This window comes from Ovis aries, chromosome 3 (genome assembly GCF_016772045.2).
Source record: "Ovis aries strain OAR_USU_Benz2616 breed Rambouillet chromosome 3, ARS-UI_Ramb_v3.0, whole genome shotgun sequence".
Classification (NCBI taxonomy): Eukaryota; Metazoa; Chordata; class Mammalia; order Artiodactyla; family Bovidae; genus Ovis; species Ovis aries.
The window spans coordinates 86,789,294-86,808,501 of NC_056056.1; the positions used below are offsets into that span (position 1 = coordinate 86,789,294).

The window sequence follows — 19,208 nt, forward strand, 5'->3', positions numbered from 1 at the left end:
GTAATATACTTTGAAACCAAACTGTCAACCAGTTATTTTATCTTTGATGGCAGAATTGCCTTATGGGCAGTAAGTTATGTGGCAAACATGCTTGCTCCAAAGAAGTCAATGATAAAGATGCTTAGGGTGAAAATAGGAGACGTGGTTTTAAGCTCTACAGATGATTCTAGTGTGTGACCAAAGGTGAGACATGATGTTACAAATTCATTCCTACTTGAAAACCAATTTCTGAATTTTAAACAATCATCAACCTTCTATATATTCAAAGCTTATTAACAGAGTTTTTTTTGTATTTTATGGAGTTGTTCCTTACAATTGTTTAGATTTTTTTTAAGTGAGTGTTTATGGTTTATTTCCTTGTTTCTACTTTTTAAGTGTTTATCTTTGAAATACTCATGCCTCAAGATTCATAATATTTTTAATGGTGGGTAACACTGTTTCCTGATATTCAGTGACAATATTTAATATTCTCTCTGTCTCTTTTTTTCAGGCCAGTTTCTGTTACTTCATTTTGTAAGGACCCTTGTTTTCATAGAATGCCTAAATGTCTTACCAAACACACCTATATAATCATGAATAGCAAAACTCTTTTTCACAGACTTGTTATTACATTTCCTTTCCCTTGGAGAATTGTGTAATTTCTCAACCATATAGATGAATATAGTATGTAAACATTTGCTAGTCCAGAAAGTTACTTTTTTCTTTACCATCACATCACTGATGGCTTTCCAGCTTGGTACACAATGTATGTCTTAAATATTGTTAATACTCGTAATTTTGCTAAGCCATTAATTTTTTATGTTTTCTTCTCTCATTGATATGGTTAGTTGTAGGGAGTTCTGATTTGGTCAAAGCAGTATTAGTGATCCATATAATTTACCAAATGTAGTTTCTAGAGGGAAGTGTTTCTTGTCTTGCTTCCAGTCTTCTATATAATCCAGACCCTGATACCTCTCTCCTGAACCGTAGCTTCTGCCTTCTTCCGGAGCTTACTCTGTCGCTTCCTGTTCCAGTCCCGGCTACTCAGTGCTGTTAGCATTATCCTTTTAAAATTGATCATGTTTGTGCCTTGCTCTGGTACCCCTGGTCTCTCCCACTTTGGATATAGAATAATGTGAACCACTAGTGTTTATTTGATCACAGTGCTGAGTGTTTTATAGTTGTCAAATAATTTAATTTTGACGAGAAGTACTTAAAGCTAGTACTCTTGGGGACTTTCCTGCAGGTCCAGTGGTTAAGACTCCATGCTTCCACTGCAAGAGGCACAGGTCTGATCCCTGGGAACTAAGATCCTGCATGCCATGTGGTGCACCATAAAAAATAAAAGCTTGTACTCTTACTATTCCTAACTTATAGACAAGAAACTGAGCTTTGAGAGGTTAAGCAGCTTATCTAAGGTGCTATAGTTTGTAGGTTGCAAAGCTTGAGAACCCAGCTCTGCAGATGCTGAGTGTCTCTGTTTGTATGGTCTGTCTGGGGCTCTGGTGTACATTTTTGCCTTTTTTCTGTCCCTGCCCGCCGCCTACCACCACCTCATTCTCCAGTAGTCAGAGTCCACTTCCCTTTTGTCATTTACCTCCTACTTTCTCAGTGATGACCCTTTCGTTTTCACTTTCTGCCTATGGAAATCTTGCTTCTCTTTTTATGATTCTGCTCAAATAGCACTCTTAAAGGGATAGTCTATCTTTTTTATTCCCTCTTCTAGGGTTTTTTCATTCTTGGCACTTCTCTTATCATGTTATATATTTGTTTTATTTCTTTCTACTAGATTGTAAGCCCCTGGAAGGCAAAGACTGTTAGCTTTACACACCATAGGACTGTACACTTAGAAGACATTAAAAAAAAAATTGTGACTTTTTAAAATGAGTTGTATTCATACAAATATTTTGTTAGAGATTTTATAAGGATGGAATATGGAATCCTTTCGTTATTAATTCTTAAGAATTGTTGCAACTAAGGTCGTATTTTAGTTGCAACTAAGTTTTACTCTCCATTAGGTATTTTCCAATTTAATAATTAAATAAAATTTAGTAAATTTAAATTTTAAGTTAAAATTTAATGAAAATAATTTTTGATTCTGTGTAACTCTTTTCAATGGAAAATTCTCATGCTGTTAGATCTGTTTACAGCATGTTATGAAGTTTTAAAAATATCCATAACTCAAATATTGAAAAGAGGTATAGTATTATAAAAATTCTAAATATTTCTACATTTTATTAACTGAGGTTTCTTAAAATGCAAGTAAACTTTAAAATTTCTAATTAAGTCATTATTTTCAATTCCTAAAAATTAAACTTTTTCCCCCGGAATTGAGACCTTTTTAGAGATGTATATAAAAATTTTTAATGGGAAAATTAAGGCCATAAAGTAAGATGAACCAGGTTGGTATCTGCACCTAAAATATATGCCGTAAGATCTTTAATTGATGTAAAAGTGGGCTACAAGTTTGGCTTGGCCTTTTTCAGTGGGCAAAGTAAACAGGAAAACCTGATTAGTTACCTGATCAAACTGCTCATTACAAAACCAACTGGATGTGAACAAGGAAAAATCATCCAAGGTCAGGATATCTTATTTAGAGGATACAGTGAGTTGACTCCATAAAGAAGATATTAAACTTACTAAACCATCAAGATGTAAAAGTTAAAGGAAAGCATAAATAACAGTTGATTACTCAAGCTAGATTAGCATGGTGATTGAGCACAGGGAATATGGCTAGACTGAGAAACTCAACTTTTAATTTATTTTTAATTAGCTTAAATTTAAATAACTACATGTGTCCATACTGAACAACAACAATATGGCTGGTAGTTGACTAGATGGGAAGCTCAGTTCTGAAGGACAGGAAAGACTGCTCATCTCTCAGTCTTTGTAAGAATAGCACTAAGTTGAAGATTGTATTCTTCATCAATAACTGAGTAAAGAAATTCTGTACTTCTAAGAGAGAAATGTTTTAAGATATCAGTAATTATTTATATTGCTTTCCTTTATATTTTTGAACTTGAGAATTAACCAAGGTGCTTAAGCACAGAGTTGATCTTTTCTGGATATTAATAAAATTGTTAGCAAATAGTGTCTCCAGGAGATGATGAGGGACAGGGAGGCCTGGCATGCTGCAGTCCATGGGGTTGCAGAGAATTGGACACGACCTGATAACTGAACAACAACAAAAGTACATTTAAAATTATTTCATAAGATTGAGACATTTACTTATGAAATGAGTATACTGATATAGGACTGTTTTCCTACAGTTTCCAGAGTGTGGATTCTTTGGCATGTATGACAAAATTCTTCTTTTTCGCCATGATATGAACTCAGAAAATATTCTGCAGCTCATTACCTCAGCAGATGAAATACATGAAGGAGACCTAGTAGAAGTTGTTCTTTCAGGTAAGTAAATAGTTTCTTTTATTTTGTTGCCTTTTTTTCCTCCCAAAGAGCCTTTTTGGGTGGGGGAACTTCAACTAAATGCTATATTTAATTATACTTTGTAAATACTGTAGTTGCTTACTTCTTTCATCTATTATAAGGTTATTATATGATTTTTACTTTCAGGAAGGTTACATCACAGATAAGAAAATAGGAAAATAAGAAAGAAAGTGTTAGTTGCTCAGTCGTGTCCAACTCATTGTGACCCCATGACCGTAGCCCACCAGGCTCCTCTGTCCATGGAATTCTCCAGGCAAGAACACTGGAGTGGGTTGCCATTTCCTTCTCCAGGGCACCTTCCCAACCCAGGGATCAAACCCAGGTCTCCCATATTGCAGGCAGGCTCTTTACCATCTGAGTCACCAGGGGAGCCCCCAGGGAAATAAGCCCTGAATTATTTAAAGTGTTACTAAGCTAAGGGAATTATCAGTTGAATTGGAAGAGGACTGTGTTCCTCTATTGACTCAAAGAAATTAAACAATTACACTGAAATTCTGTTTCTTTTTCCCATTTCTGTGACGATTTAGAAAAGAAAATCAGAAGGAAAAGAAAGAAAGAAATAATGAAAATGTGGAAGAGGAAACTGCAGTATTGGTTGATTCTGTTACCTAAACAGTGCTCCTTCTCTTCTTTTTCTTCGTGGACATTTTCTTATTCTCTCCTTTCCCCTCTCACCCGTTCTTGCCATCCATTGTTCCTTAGCCCCTGCTATTTGTTACCTCATCCGACAGCAGGTGGGCACGATAGCTAGTGAGAAGTGTCAAGGAATAAAAAATGTGTATATTAGGCCTATAGATCTTGTGTTTGGCAGCAAAGGAAAGAGGGAAGGAGAAATGTAGAGGGAGATAAAAAAGAAGTGAAGAGATGGGAGCGAAGGAAAGGAAGAAAGGCCAGGCCAAGAGTCCAGCATCTTGCCACCATTCTTTTCACTCTTCCCAGTTTCATCTTTGGAGTCTTGAGATTCTTTCTGATCACCACCTTTCCTTATTAGTCTCTGATCCTTACTGTTTATCTTCTCCACCACAACCCCAAATTCTGTACACATCCCAGTCCTTGTCTTCCTTTTCATTGTAGAGGGGCTTCACTCCCTGTCTTCCTGGGTGGTCATGCTCATATTTATTCCTTCTTTGCTCTGGAGCCTACATCAGCCCACGGGGATATCCATTAGTGACTTGAAGGTGATGTTGAAAGGATGTCTGATGATGGAAGCATCTGCTACTGTTGAGTTGCTCACAGAAGGGAAAAGAGTCTCTTTCTAATCCACTGGGACTGTGGAGAGCAGACAGAGTGTATCGTGGGATCCTAAATGAGGACTGAGTGCGTTTCTCCCAGAAACATTGCTATAAGTTAATGTTAAGTTTTATAATTTTTTAAAATTTAGTGTTCTATTTCCCAGTACATTATAAGTTAAATAGTTTTTAACTAGCTAAAATAAATATGACAATTATTTGCAATCTAACTCCAAGAAAATGCTTTTGGAGGACAAAATACATACTTTTGGAGATCAAATTATTTTAAGTTGGTCAGCTTCCTAAAATAAAGTTCAAAAACCATGATATTAAAGTCTTAAAATAATTTTTTATGGGTGAAAGATGAAAGTTTCAGAAAAAGAAAGGTTCTGTATACTTTGACATAAATGACTATGGTTGATGTTCTTAATCTTATCACAACTGCAAGTATAGGGTTTATTTGAATATTTTTCTTATTTTTAAAGCTTTGGCCACAGTAGAAGACTTCCAGATTCGTCCACATACTCTCTATGTGCATTCTTACAAAGCGCCTACTTTCTGTGATTACTGTGGTGAGATGCTTTGGGGATTGGTACGCCAGGGACTGAAATGTGAAGGTATGTGTTCTAAATTTTTGATAATTTGAAATAAGTTTTCACATTTACGTTCTTTAATCATCAATGAAAAAATAAGATCATTGGTCAGTGACTAGGTAGTACCCAAGGTTTGGAAGCAGAGCAGTCTGGTTGTTCTGTGTTAGAATTGCCAGGAGGGTAGGATGCAGGTGCACATCTGATTAATCAGTAAACCTGTTCTGTAAAGGACCAGAGGGTACATGCTGGTATTTTAAGTTTTGCTGGCCATGTGGTCTCAGTTGCAGTGGCTTAACTTTGCCATTGTAGCATGAAAATCGCCATGGGCAAGTGGTAAACTGTGAGAATGCTGTGTTCCAAAAAATTATTTATGAACACTGAAATCTGAATTGCATGTAATTTTCACATGTCATAGTCCACAGTTTGCTGAAGTTATTTAAGCCAGTGGTTCTCAAACTTCACTATGTATCAGAATCACCTTGAGGATTTGCTGAAACATTACTTTGCAAGGCCCCGTCCCCAGTTTCTGATTCAGTAGGTCTGTCTGAGGTGAAGCCCAATAATTTATTAGATTTCTAACAAATTCTTGGATGCTGCCTTGGGGAGCACACTTGAAGAAACCACTGCTTTAGCTAACCTAACTTTTCTAAATAAACCTTTCTACACATTTCCCATTCTTAGCTTGTTGTCTGGATTCTTCATTAGGATAGCTACTGCTGCCAGAGAAAATAAAAGAAGCACTTGTTTTTTTTTAATGTATGCAATTAGATGGTTAAGTGAAAAAAATTTTTTTAACCTTTTAAAATCTATTTAGGCTGTGGATTAAATTATCATAAACGATGTGCCTTCAAGATTCCAAATAACTGTAGTGGTGTGAGAAAGAGACGTCTCTCAAATGTATCCCTGCCAGGACCTGGCCTCTCATTTCCAAGACTCCTGCAGACTGACTATGTAGCCCTTCCCACTGAAGAGGTATGTCCTGTAAGATAAATAGAGGGCATTTTTACCACTTACTCTTTATGTTTCTACAGTGTATATGACATCATCCTAAATCATAAGTTATATACTAAAGAACAGTAGCATTCCTACACTTAAGAAACTTAAAATGTATCACTGTAAACAGGGCTTACCAGTAGCAATGAATTGCATGTTGTATAGTTTGAGATCACCTTATCACTTGAACCACGAGATCAGTCTCCTAACCACTATCCTGACTCCTGCTCTCCACACTGCACTACAGCTTAATAGTCAGCAACCAGTTAGATCGCTCCCTTCAAGAAAACCTCTATATATTCTGCGTTTCCGACAATCTGTAATATTCAGTATTCCCTGAACACATCCTTCTCCCCATCCTCCTACATTTGCTCTTGTTGATATCTATCCTATATGCTTTTTCTAGACCTAGCTCAACAGCTACCTTACTTGATTTCCCTTTACCTAGAAGTTATTTTTCTGAATGCCATACCACTTTTCAAACCTCCTTGATGGTGTGTATAGCATTCTACCATAATATCACAGTATTTGTACACTAGATTGTCCTCAAGGAGTTTATCTATTTGGAGAAGACAGTGTTCATGTCTTTCTTTGCCTCACTGTGCCCACCGTACTTTAGTGGGCTCTCAGTCATAAATGAGTAAGTGTTGAGTGACATCACTGATCTTTACAGTATTCCAGTGAGGTCTGTATACTGTGAGATAGCTGGCACTCAGAATTATCAAGTGACTTGACTGAAGTCACAGAACAAATTAGTAAGCAATATTAGAATTTAACCCAGATCTGCTTACGTGTAAATCAATGATTTTTCCTCATGTATTGTACCCCTGAAGGGTAAAAGTAGTAGATTGGGGAAGAAAGAAATAACTGCCTTACTTATTTGGTACTACTTTAAATAACTTCCATCTGTAGATTACAGTCTTAATTTAGTTATTTCTGTAACCCCTTTGGCCTTCTGTGTATTAATGGCAAAATCAAGCCATTGGACTGGTGTCTTGACAGCTTCATCACAAGATTTAGCTAAATTGAGGAACTAAAATAGAAGCTTCTGAAATTCTTTCACAAAAATCCCACATTTCCACATTGCATAGCTCTACTATGACATTTTTAAAGTATAAAATGAGTGCTATAGCATTAGAACTGAGAATGAGAATTATAAATACACGTGAAAATTTAGGGAAAGATTGATAATAGAAAAGTTAATGCATTTTACACACAAGCTACACGGGGAAACTTGGCTCTAATTGGGAACTGTAGAATGAACATATGTTGTTTTAAGAACCCCACAAATGGCACTGGTTTGTCAGCCATACCCACTGAGTATTACAAGATTAGGAAATAATAGGACCGAGCAGATGAATAAGGTATTCAGTTTTAATTTATTCATATATATTTTACCCGGAAGATAGTTCTTTACAGAAGTATAAGGAGAGTGACATGTTTGAATTGGATAGATTGTGCAGAGTGTTTTAGAACAAGTAGAAACTGTAGTAAAGAATACAGTCTCAAAAATGAAGGTACACAGTAAGAAGAGCTGAGAGCTCATGGAGGAAAATCAGAGGGAGGAAGAATGGTAAAAGCGGACAATCTAAAGGAGTAAAGGAAACAGTGAAGAGATGGGAGCGTCCCGAGTCTGAACCAGGTTTAGAGAAGAACTCATTCTAAGTGGCTGTGCAGGAAGCGCCTTGTAACTTGTCAGATGCCAGTCTTCATGCTGGGATGCTTTACTTATCTTTTCTTGTGTAATCCTCACCACAGTCCTGGCAGGCATGTAGCTGTTGTCCTGATTTCATAGATAAAACATGAGGAAGAAAAGTTTCTAAGGAGTCAAAATATTAAACTTCACTGACTACTGACATAAGAGAAGGCCAGTTTGGAATAGAAGCCTTTGAATCTGACCCTGGGGTTGTCATGTAAGAAGGCAGTTTCTATCAGTGTCTGAAATCAGGGTAAAGGGAATCAAGTAAAGAGGTGGAGAGGCAGAAGAAAATAGACTGTTCATTGAATTTGATTAAAATGAAACCACCAGGTTTAGAGAAACCAATGTTGAGTGATGGCTGTTTGGAGATGAGAGAGATTAATGTTCATCTCAGTGCATTTGGGAGAAAAAAATTTTTTTCCTGCCCCACTGCATGACTTGTAGAATCTTAGTTCCTTGACCAGGGATCAAACCTGCATCTTTGGCTGTGAAAGCATAAAGTCCTAAACATTGGACCACCAGGGTGTTCCCCATTTGGGAAAATTTTTGCAGGAACAGTACAGAATCAAGGTAGAAAGAAATTCTTGATTCTTAAGTGTGCACATTAAAAGTGGAGATACTTCTTTCACCGAATAATGTTCCAAAGTCAAATATATATAACTGGGGAATTGCCCCCTTTAAATTTTTTATATCACCTTTATTATTTTATATGATTAAGAGTTGGCAATATTGTTACGAAGTTTTTATGAGCAATTCAGCCAAAATTAGTTTAAACACACATTGTGGAAATAATTAGATTACTTTCAGAAAATTTCTGGCTATACACCAATAAGAAAGAAAGAATTTAAGCTAATAAGTAATTTGTAAAGAGGGCCATTAAAGCAATGTAAGAAAAGAGCTTCCGCTCAATTCTAGTTACTCTCACTGGTCCTGTTTTAGCCAAGTGCTCTAGGTAATTCTACCAGCATTCTCTATCCTCCAAATTCTGATTAAGTCTGTTGTACCTTTCTTGCCTTCTTCACTCAGTAGATGGTAAACCAGTTACTGGCTAGATTGCAGTCTGCTCAAGGGTGTTGAGATGGGGAAAAGGTTAAGAATCACTGTACTGCTAAGTAGAAGACTTAAGTATAACTCAGGTCAGTCTTTCCACATGTATGTTTTAAGCTTGAGACACAGACTAAGTGGTTGAAGCAGAGCAAGAGAAACACAGTGTTGAGTCACCACTAGACTAGGGGCCCAGGGATAAGCAAAAGCTGAAGGCATCCGTTTCTAGTTCCTGCTGGCTGCTTTATCAGCTCTGAGGAATCACTTCAGTGTTCCTTTTGCTGACGGTGCTCTGTACCTGGAGGAGGGTTGGGCCAGACTACAGCAGGACACCTTAGACAGCTGAAGTCTGCAAGTTTGGTTTGGGTTTTAACATTCTTTTTGTACTTTTCTTAAATTGCTTCGTAATTTGCTTTAGAACGTTTCTGGCTACACGTTATTGAAAAACTATCCAGCAGAGGCTGTATTTGTGTTGTTTTTATAGTGCTTTCCTCCAGTGGTCAGTCCTTTTCTTTTTTCCTTCCTCCTACTTCCTTCAGAAAAAAAGCCCTTTATTTTCTTCTCCTCTCATTTCTCCTGTACACTTCTCTGTCTTTTGATTTCTTTTGGCTTCTGTTCGTTGAACATATCAGTGTACAGTGACTCAATTCTGAGTTACCCACATTACTGGTTATAGAAGGCAGTCCTGGCAGTGAAGAGGCAAGCAGCTACAGCAAGCTCTCTGGTGCGTCTAGAAGGCAGTTAGGTATTTGGATTTTGTCCTTGAGAATATGGACTGTATTCATTTTCATATTTCCAATACATAGTAAAGGACAGTCAATGAATGTTGAATGAATGTGATGGGCTATATTGATCTGACCTGGAATTAAATTGATTGTTTCCTTGGTATACATAAAAAGGGTCATAGTTTAAAAATCCATTTATCCCTCAAATGACACAAAAATTCTTAACCAACGTCTTCTTTAATTTTCCTTTTTGCTCACCTGAGAGGAAAAGTCAGTATAACTGAAATATACTTAAAATATCAAGGAACTTATTAAAGCATTATTACTAAGGGTAAAGTTGTTTTAATTTACATCTGTCATTATTAACAAAAGATTTTTACATACATATTTTACATATATATGTATGTAAAATATGTAATACATATTTTAGTATTTATTAAAATAGATTTTAAAAACCAAGACTTGTTTCAAAATATTTTCAGATGTTGTGTTCGGTAGCTCAACATGAGCAGCACTAACCCTTCTGAATTTACTTAATTTTCCTGTGATTAATTTCTTGGTAAGGAATTTGAACATGTTATAAACTAATTTTAAGGTTTTGTTTTTTATTTGTGAAATGTCATATGTGCCTGGCAAATAACAGTTAATCAATGGATACATGTCTGTGAGGATGAAAATACCTTGCATAAATAATAGCAAAAAAATTCTACACTTTTCTTATTCGAGGGTTGGTAAGTTAAGCTTCCAAGGGAAACTGCTGAGATCTACATTTTTTTATTTGTGGCTTTAGTGTTTGAAATAAATTACTTCTGTGGTCAAACCTTGATCTGAATACTTTGTTTTTAATGTTGACTTACACTATGGAAATTACTTATGTTTTAGTCACATGTTCACCAAGAACCTAGTAAGAGAATTCCTTCTTGGAGTGGTCGCCCAATCTGGATGGAAAAAATGGTCATGTGCAGGGTGAAAGTCCCACACACGTTTGCGGTTCACTCATACACCCGTCCCACGATATGTCAGTACTGCAAGCGGTTACTGAAAGGCCTCTTTCGCCAAGGAATGCAGTGTAAAGGTAGGACTGCATGATTTTCTGAAGTAAAATTTGTATTTGTTTTTGTTAGCAAATATAACACAAAATACTTTTTACTTCAGAAGGCTTAAGCAAATAAATTGGTCTCATAGTTAAAAAAGCAATGTGCATATATATGTATCAGTTATTAACGATGACTGGTATCTGCAACATATGTATTCCGTACCAGAAGCTATGCTAAAGAAAAATTAGAGTGTAAACAGAAAAACTAGAATTTGAATCTGTGAGATGTGGCTGCTTAACAGTTGTCAATATGGAACCATTAGTGAGCAGGTGAGCTAATATTTGAGCTTAAGTCTTTCCAATTCCAGAGCCAGACACTACCCAGAATATAAAATAATGCCCTCCTCTTTCCATTAAATGGAATCACTGACTCAATGGACATGAGTGAGTAAGCTCTGGGAGTTGATGATGGACAGGAGGCCTGGTGTGCTGCAGTCCATGGGGTTGCAAAGAGCCAGACACAACTGAGCGACTGAAGCAGACTTTCCATTAAGTATTCATACACACATACACACAGCAGCATGTTACAAGAGTTTTATTTTTGCCTTAATTATGTGGCTGTGAGAACTGTACCAAAATTGTCATTCTGAACAATCACACTGAAACAGGCAGAAATAGTAGAACCCACTGGAATTATTATGGGGACCATCTATATTTGGATACTAATCCAAAACATTGTCATAGAATTCCAAAAACATCTCTAATGAACTATGTTTTTAATAGAGTAATGGTTTCCTGTAGTTATATAATGTTTTAATGCTTTTAAAAGATGCTTTTATCTTTTTGTCTCGCATCTTCTCAACAGTGCTGCACAACTGTGTGAAAACCAAAATAGAGATATTAAATGTGTTATTAGGCATTGAGCCAAAATAGATATAAGTAATCTGTCTATAATCTTATGTACTTATTTTTCATGTGATTATTGTAATTATCATTACTTCTTGATACCATACTTTTTATGTAAAAGTATTTGTGGAATTGGATTACCTAGTTTCATCTACGTAAAACATTGGAATTGAGATCTTTGCAACAATAAGTCCTGTTTACAGTGTTGAATTAAACAATTTATGTGTAAGTTTAATTTATAAGTATATAAGAAGACTTTTCTTAGCAATGTATGGCTACATAGGAGAATATCAAATAGAGAACACATTGTACATTTGTTGCCAATATTTAATAACCATCAGGCAAGCTTAATTAAATGTTGAAATTTTATTTCAACAGCTTACTTTTGAATATGAGTTAATATATAAATTAATACTTTAAATATCAACACTAAAGTGTACTGGCAAGCAGCCAGCAAAGAATGTTTTGGGAAAGAACATTAAGAACAGATGTACAAATTCTAGCCAGCAGATAATCTTAGTAAAGGTACTAAATATGCCGTTCTGCTGAGTAGAACAGAAACATTCTAAAACTGCATGCAAAAAAGCACAGTACTTTTTAAAAGAATGATTGAATAAAATATGTATGTAGATTAATGAATTTTGAAATAAAATCAATTAACTATATGACTGGCTTAGTAGTTTAACTTCTTAGAGCTCTAAAAGAATGTTTTATGCTTATATTGGTTCAGAAAATATCAAAAAGTCATAATATAATTCAGTAATCCCTGTATTTTTACTTCAAAAGTAAAATAGACATTTTCATTCACTTGTTAAGCTAAGAAAAAAATAGTTAAGATAAAACAGTTATGCAGGATCATTTGAGAAAAATATACAAGTCTAAGAGCAGTTAATTTATTCATTCATTTGTTTTACACTTTGTTATATTAAAATTTCAGGGCAGCTTATATAAGCACATATAGGATAAAAGAAAACATAAATAAATTAGTAAAGAACATGGGCAGGAATATAGAGAAGTATAAATGACTGTCATTAGAACTACATACTTGCTGCATATGGGTGGTAAATTTGGCTTTACATTTCAGAGGGAAAGGGAAACCTTGTTATTTTCACAATTTGTAAACCTCATGAGATAAAAAACAAATATTTAAATGTATGCCAGTGTTAATACTAGTATCACGTGAATTTTCCTAGGGCCTCACCTTTTTGAAGATGTTATTACATAATGCAGGTTTTCTCATCCACCAAATTATTAATTTCATAGAGCTTTTTCTTATAATGAGCTTTCTATATTCTATTGGCATGATACCAAGAGTTTTTTCAATTATAGAAGTTACAAAATTATTTAAATCAGGACTTGAAATTATTTTTACCCATTTATTGTTGGTAGAATTATTTTGAAGGTGGTGTTAGACAGTAGTTATAGCAGCAGGTTTCAGTTTTAATGTAGAAGTCATTAAAGTACCCATTTCTCAACCTCACTCCCAGAGCTGCTGATGTAGTAGGTTAAGGGTGGAGCCCAGCCAAGATCGTGCATCTCAAAAGATGCTGATGCTCCGGGCCTGGTGACCATAATTTGAGAACCATGAGTTACACAGTAGTGTTGAACAGCTTGGACCTGACTGACACTCATCTGCAGTGCAATCAGCCCTGAGGTTCTTGCAGACTGAAGAGAGCTATTATGTACTACAGGTGGGGGACCTTGTGCATGAGAAGCTCAGTCCTCTCTCGTAAGGTTTTCTGGGAAAGCTCTTACTAATTCCTAATAAATGATTGCAGCATTGCAGTTTCTTTTCTGTGTATGTACCAGGTCCTGATAATTAGGAATTGAAAGTAACTGCCTGACATATGTTGGAAAGGGATTTAGTCAGCCTGAGAAACTCTTTAAGGAGGATGTGGAAAGAACAATGCAATGTAAGGGAGGGAAGCATGGATCTGCAGCAACATTTTGGCAAAGTGTTAAACAAGTGGTATAAACTTAATTTTACAGATAAAGAGACTGAACCCTGAGGGATTAACCAATTAATAAGAGATGATATCAGAATATGAAACCAGACCTTTAATGTAAGACCTGAGTTCTTATAGAGGAAATTTTATTATTTCATCATCATTATTAATAATACTACATGTGTGATTAAAGAAAGTCTTTAAGCATATCTGATACTGCCTGACTTTTTACATAAATTAATAAGATGAATATTTCATTTTAGATTGTAAATTCAACTGCCATAAGCGATGTGCATCTAAAGTACCGAGAGACTGCCTTGGAGAGGTTACTTTCAATGGAGGTAAAAGTCTTTCTTAATTTCCAGGAAAGATCACAATTTGTGTGTTATCTTTATATAAGGTTATATTTGCATATTTTATTTTGTTTACTTTGTTTCTTTGACTTTTTTGAGTTAATAATCAAGCAAAATACAGATATCGCTCATAGTTTACTTTTAATTATGCCTCCTGTCTCCTTTAACCACTTAACCAGTCTGTAGTCAAATGTGGCAAATGGTGCTGTATATTCTTGTTTGTCTTTAGACATAGCAAAATTTATTTTATAACCTTGCTGTTGTCCCTAGAACTATTTCTTATTTCTAGTATTTATTAACTACTTAATGAATGCCAGGCACTATTGTAAACATTTTCTATATTGACATTTAAACCTAAGAACAACCTTTTGAGATAAGGACTTAGAGATGAGTAAACTTAGGCACAGAAACATTAAATAATTTGCCTAAGAGATACAACCAGTAGTGGTAGAGTTGGGATTTGAATCTGTGTGGTCTGGCATCTAAGTTCATAGTCTTTAGAAGTCATTGTACTGTCTCACTTTCTCTTTTTCCATCAAATAATCACTTAGCTGAACATTCTTGCTTTTTTACCTTTTTTTTTTCCCCCTCTTTTCAAGATTATATCACTCAAAGTGATTACCTTTTTTGGAAGAAAGGAGTAAACTTGTAGCATAATTTTTCCTTAGTATTACATGGCTGGTAAAAATTGAATATAAGTAGTTCTATAGGAAAGGCTTCCCTGGTGGCTCAGATGGTAAAGAATCTGCCTGCAGTGCAGGAGCCCTAGGTCCGAGCCTTAGGTTAGGAAGATTCCCTGGAGAACGGATATAGGAGGAAAAGCATAAGGAGTGAAATTAATCTTAAGAGTTTAACATTTTCTCATGTGGTATGTTTTCTGTGGTTGCTGTTTAAGACCCTTGACAGAGCGTGATTGGTTTCTTTGTTTCAGTTGCTCAGAATTAATACAGCTTTTCTACATGATTGAAGTCTTTTCTAGATTTAGCTAGTTACGTATTTTTGTCCTTGTCTACCTTCTGACAAATGGATATGAAATACCATTTATATTTATCTTAATGTTCATTTATCTCTTTCAGTTATTTACTGTTTAGGAGTTTTTTTCTCTCTAAATTACTTGTTCATGTGTTATATATTCTACTAATTCTTTGTCAGCTTTATTGAGATATGAGTTGTATACCATACAGTTCATACATTTAGTTTATTCCCAGTTATACAGCCATCACTACAGCCTAATTTTAGAACATTTTCATCATCCTGAGAAGAACTCCATACCAATTAGTTGTCACTTCCCATCCACTTTTCCCTGCTAGCCCCTGGCAACCACTAAGTCAGCTTTCATCTGTACCAGTTTGTCCCTTCTAGACATTTCATATAAATAGAATCATACAATGTGTAGTCTTTGTGACTGATTTCTTTCATTTAGCATAATGTTTTCAAGGTTCATCCGTGTTGCATGTATCAATACTTCATTTTTTTTTGTTGATGAGTAATATTCCTCTGCTCGAATGTTCCACACTTGATTCACTCATCACCAATCAAACATAGTCCTTTGAGTTATATCCATTTTGGAGCTATTATGAACAAGGCAGCTATGAACATTTGACTACATTTGACTACATGTGTTTCCATTCCACTTGGGTAGATAGCCAGTAATGGAACTGTTGAGTCATATGGTAGCTCTGTTTAACATTTTGAGGACTGCCAAACTGTTTACCAAAGCAGCCATACCATTTTACATTCCCACCAGCAATGTATGAGGAGTCTCATTTCTGTGTGTCCTGTCCACCACTTGTTCACTGTCTGTCGTTTTGATTGTCACCATCCTAGTGAGTATGAAGTGTTGTCTCACTATGGTTTTGATTTGCATTTCCCAGATGGCTAACTGACATTGCGTATCTTTTTATGTACCTCTTGGTCATTTTTACATCTGCTTCAGAGCAATGGCTCTTCTGGTCCTTTGCCCATTTAACTAGGATATTTATTTATCTTTTTATTACGGAGTTGTAAGAATTCTTTAAATATTCGGGATACAAGTCCCTTATTTGATACATGATTTGCAGATAACTTTCTACCATTCTGTACACTGCCTTTTCACTTCCTTTGAGGTGTCATTTGTAGCGGAGAAGTTTTAAATTTTGATGAAGTCCAATATATTTGGGCTTTTTTTGTCATTTAGATTTTTGGTGGTATATCTAAAAAAGCTTTGCCTAACTCATGATCCCAAAGTTTACTCCTGTGCTTTCTTGTAAGAGTTTTATGGATTAAACTCTTACATTTAGGTCTGTGATCCACTTTAAGTTAATTTTTGTAATTGATTTAAGGAAAGCTTCCAATTTCCTTTTTTCTTTTTTGCATATAAATATCCATTTGTCCTATGACCATACACTGAATAGAATGTTCTTTTTTCATTGTATTGTCTTAGACACTTGTGGAAAATCAGCTGACCCGATAATATAATATAGTGGCTAACCTTTTACTTTGCTTCTAGTATCTTTTGTCATATCAAAATTTAAAATTTTGATGCAATCAAGTTAATTTTCTGTGTTATGATTTTTATACTTATATCATGCTAAGAAATATTTCTTTAGCTTGAATCATAAAAATATTTTTCTGTAATTTCATTTAAGAATTTTTAAAATGGTTTTCACATTTGATATACTGTCTCTATTTAGGTATATTGATATTCCATTAATGTAAAATTCTGAATTCATTTAAAACTTTGCCAGAACCATCTACTTTGGGAACAGATACAGATATACCGATGGATATTGACAGTAGTGACATGAACAGTGATGGTAGTCGGGGCTTGGATGACATAGAAGAACCATCTCCCCCAGAAGATAAAATGTTTTTCTTGGATCCATCTGATCTTGATGTGGAAAGAGACGAAGAAGCTGTTAAAACAATCAGGTAATGTATGGGTATGGACTGCAAGCTATTTCTGAATGCAAGGAGTCTAGGAGTTCTGTTAAAAAATAACAAATCATATCTCTTTAAGTGGAACCTAAAAATGTAATTATAAAAAGAAAATTTTTTTTCTTGAAGTATAGTTGTTTTATAATGTTGTGTTAGTTTCTGCTGTACAGCAAAGTGATCAATTATACATAAACGTATATCCCTCTTTTTTTAGATTTCCTTCTCATTTAGATCACTACAGAGCATTGATTAGAGTTCCTTGAGCTCTACAGTAGGTTCTCATTAGTTATCTATTTCATATACAGTACTATACGCTTGTCAATCCCAATCTCTCAATTTATTCGAACTCCTAAAATGTAGTTTAAAATCAATTAAATTGTGGCTAATGCTTTTACATGTACTACAGTATTTTTCTGAAATAAATTATATTCCTCTTGCTGTCCACTCAAGATGAGAAGGTATGAGAATCCCGTTTTCTTAAAAAGAAAAATGCTTTATTTAAATACAGTCTAGATAATGATACCTAGCTGTGTAGCAGTCTTTCACAAAGTGCCAGCATTGGACTTCAGGTAAAGCAACCAGTTTCTTCACACAGGTATATTAGTTAATGTTGCAAACCCCAGTAAGAATCTATACCTGAGGATGTTGTACAGAGATGATGGTGATGAATTTGGGGGCAGTTTTCATATTGCAATTCATCTATTAGCACTTTGTAAAAATGCTTCTGGGTTATGAGACTTATATATCCTCCTATATTTATAGAAATTCAGTTTTTTTAGATATAGCAATAAAATATACTACTTTGTGATACAATGTTAACATTTTAAGCAGGTTTTCTTTTTCATTGGCTGCTGCTGCTGCTAAATCGCTTCAGTCGTGTCTGACTCTGTGCAACCCCATAGACAGCAGCCCACAAGTGCTCCCCCGTCCCTGGGATTCTCCAGGCAAGAACGCTGGAATGGGTTGCCATTTCCTTCTCCAATGCATGAAAGTGAAAAGTAAAAGTGAAGTCGCTCAGTCGTGTCCAACTCTGTGCGACCCCATGGACTGTAGCCTACCAGGCTCCTCCATCCATGGGATTTTCTAGGCAAGAGTACTGGCAGCAAATAGGTATTTAGAGAAAATTGGTCATTTGTCAGTCTCATATGGCTGAGTCATTTATTCAGCCTTATCATTAAATTATAGCTATTATTATCATTATCATTATTAACTAAATGTTTGCCCAAATTAGAGACTTAAGAGAACTAAGCTAGTTTCCTAATCATGGATACTTCACAGTGTAAGAGCAAGTATTTAACTGTTTGAGACTCAGTTGAAAAACAGTGTATTTTTCACACACTTCTGCCAAGGTGCCCTTTCTTTCCAGCTACACTGTTACTGACCTATGTTTCAGTATTACCTGATGTGACTCGTTTCATTATTTATCATTTTTACTTTCTTAATACCTGTAAATCATTTTTCTTTCAGTATCTTCTGTAAGTTATTGTTGCTGACAACATGAATAATGGAATTTGATATTTGAATTTTGTCTTGTGATTAATTTATTAATTTGTCATGTTATCTAGGGTACGATTTCTAGCAGCAGTCCCAAATGAGACCCTCTCCCGGGTTCCAGATTTGCCAACCAGAGAGGATTCTTTCTACTCTGTTCATTGTTTTCGTATGTCCTGTGGCCCTCCAGAAATATTCATGACAAATAATGATGACTTACAGTATTGTTGTAGGAAGGGGTCCCCCGCTCCAGGGCCCCAAGAGCGGGATCTTGTCTAACACTCGGAAAAGAATTGTCCGAGGAGACACGTGCTGACAAAGCAAGAGATTTTACTGGGAAAGGGCACCCGGTGGAGAGCAGTAGGGTAAGGGAACCCAGGAGAACAGCTCTGCCACGTGGCTCACAGTCTCGGGTTTTATGGTGATGAGATTAGTTTCCAGGTTGTCTTCTTTGGCCAATCATTCTGATTCAGAGTCCTTCCTGGTGGCACACGCATCGCTCAGCAAAGATGGATGCTAGCGAGAGGGATTCTAGGAAGTGGGTGGACACATGGTGTCTCCTTTTGACCTTTCCCTAACTCTTTTGGTTGGCAGTGGCTTATTAGTTCCATATTCCTTACCAGGACCTCTTGTTGTAAAACAGTTCATGTAAATGGTTACCTAGCCAGGGTGGACCGTTTCAGTCAGTGTGCTTCCCCTAAGAGTATCATCTTTGTCTTTTATAAATTAACTATGTATCATCACAACAGGATTAATTTATCTTTTTCTTCTTAAGCCATTGTTTGTCTTTGTAAGATATTTTGAAGAATTTTGGTTTAATTATCTTAAAAGGGTTTGATGAGTTTACTGTA

General features: G+C 35.6%; 1 protein-coding gene across 2 annotated transcripts in view; it reads left to right on the top strand.

Moving 5' to 3' along the window:
- PRKD3 (protein kinase D3) overlaps positions 1–19,208 on the top strand; it is an 85,202-nt gene that overhangs the window by 36,784 nt on the left and 29,210 nt on the right. For both annotated transcript variants that reach the window (XM_042246269.2, XM_042246268.2), the window contains 6 exons: positions 3,249–3,387; positions 5,141–5,272; positions 6,063–6,220; positions 10,592–10,784; positions 13,861–13,938; positions 16,677–16,860. In XM_042246269.2, the coding sequence (XP_042102203.1) occupies positions 3,273–3,387; positions 5,141–5,272; positions 6,063–6,220; positions 10,592–10,784; positions 13,861–13,938; positions 16,677–16,860 (860 nt within the window). In that variant the 5' untranslated portion in view covers positions 3,249–3,272. The remainder of the gene's footprint in view (positions 1–3,248; positions 3,388–5,140; positions 5,273–6,062; positions 6,221–10,591; positions 10,785–13,860; positions 13,939–16,676; positions 16,861–19,208) is intronic.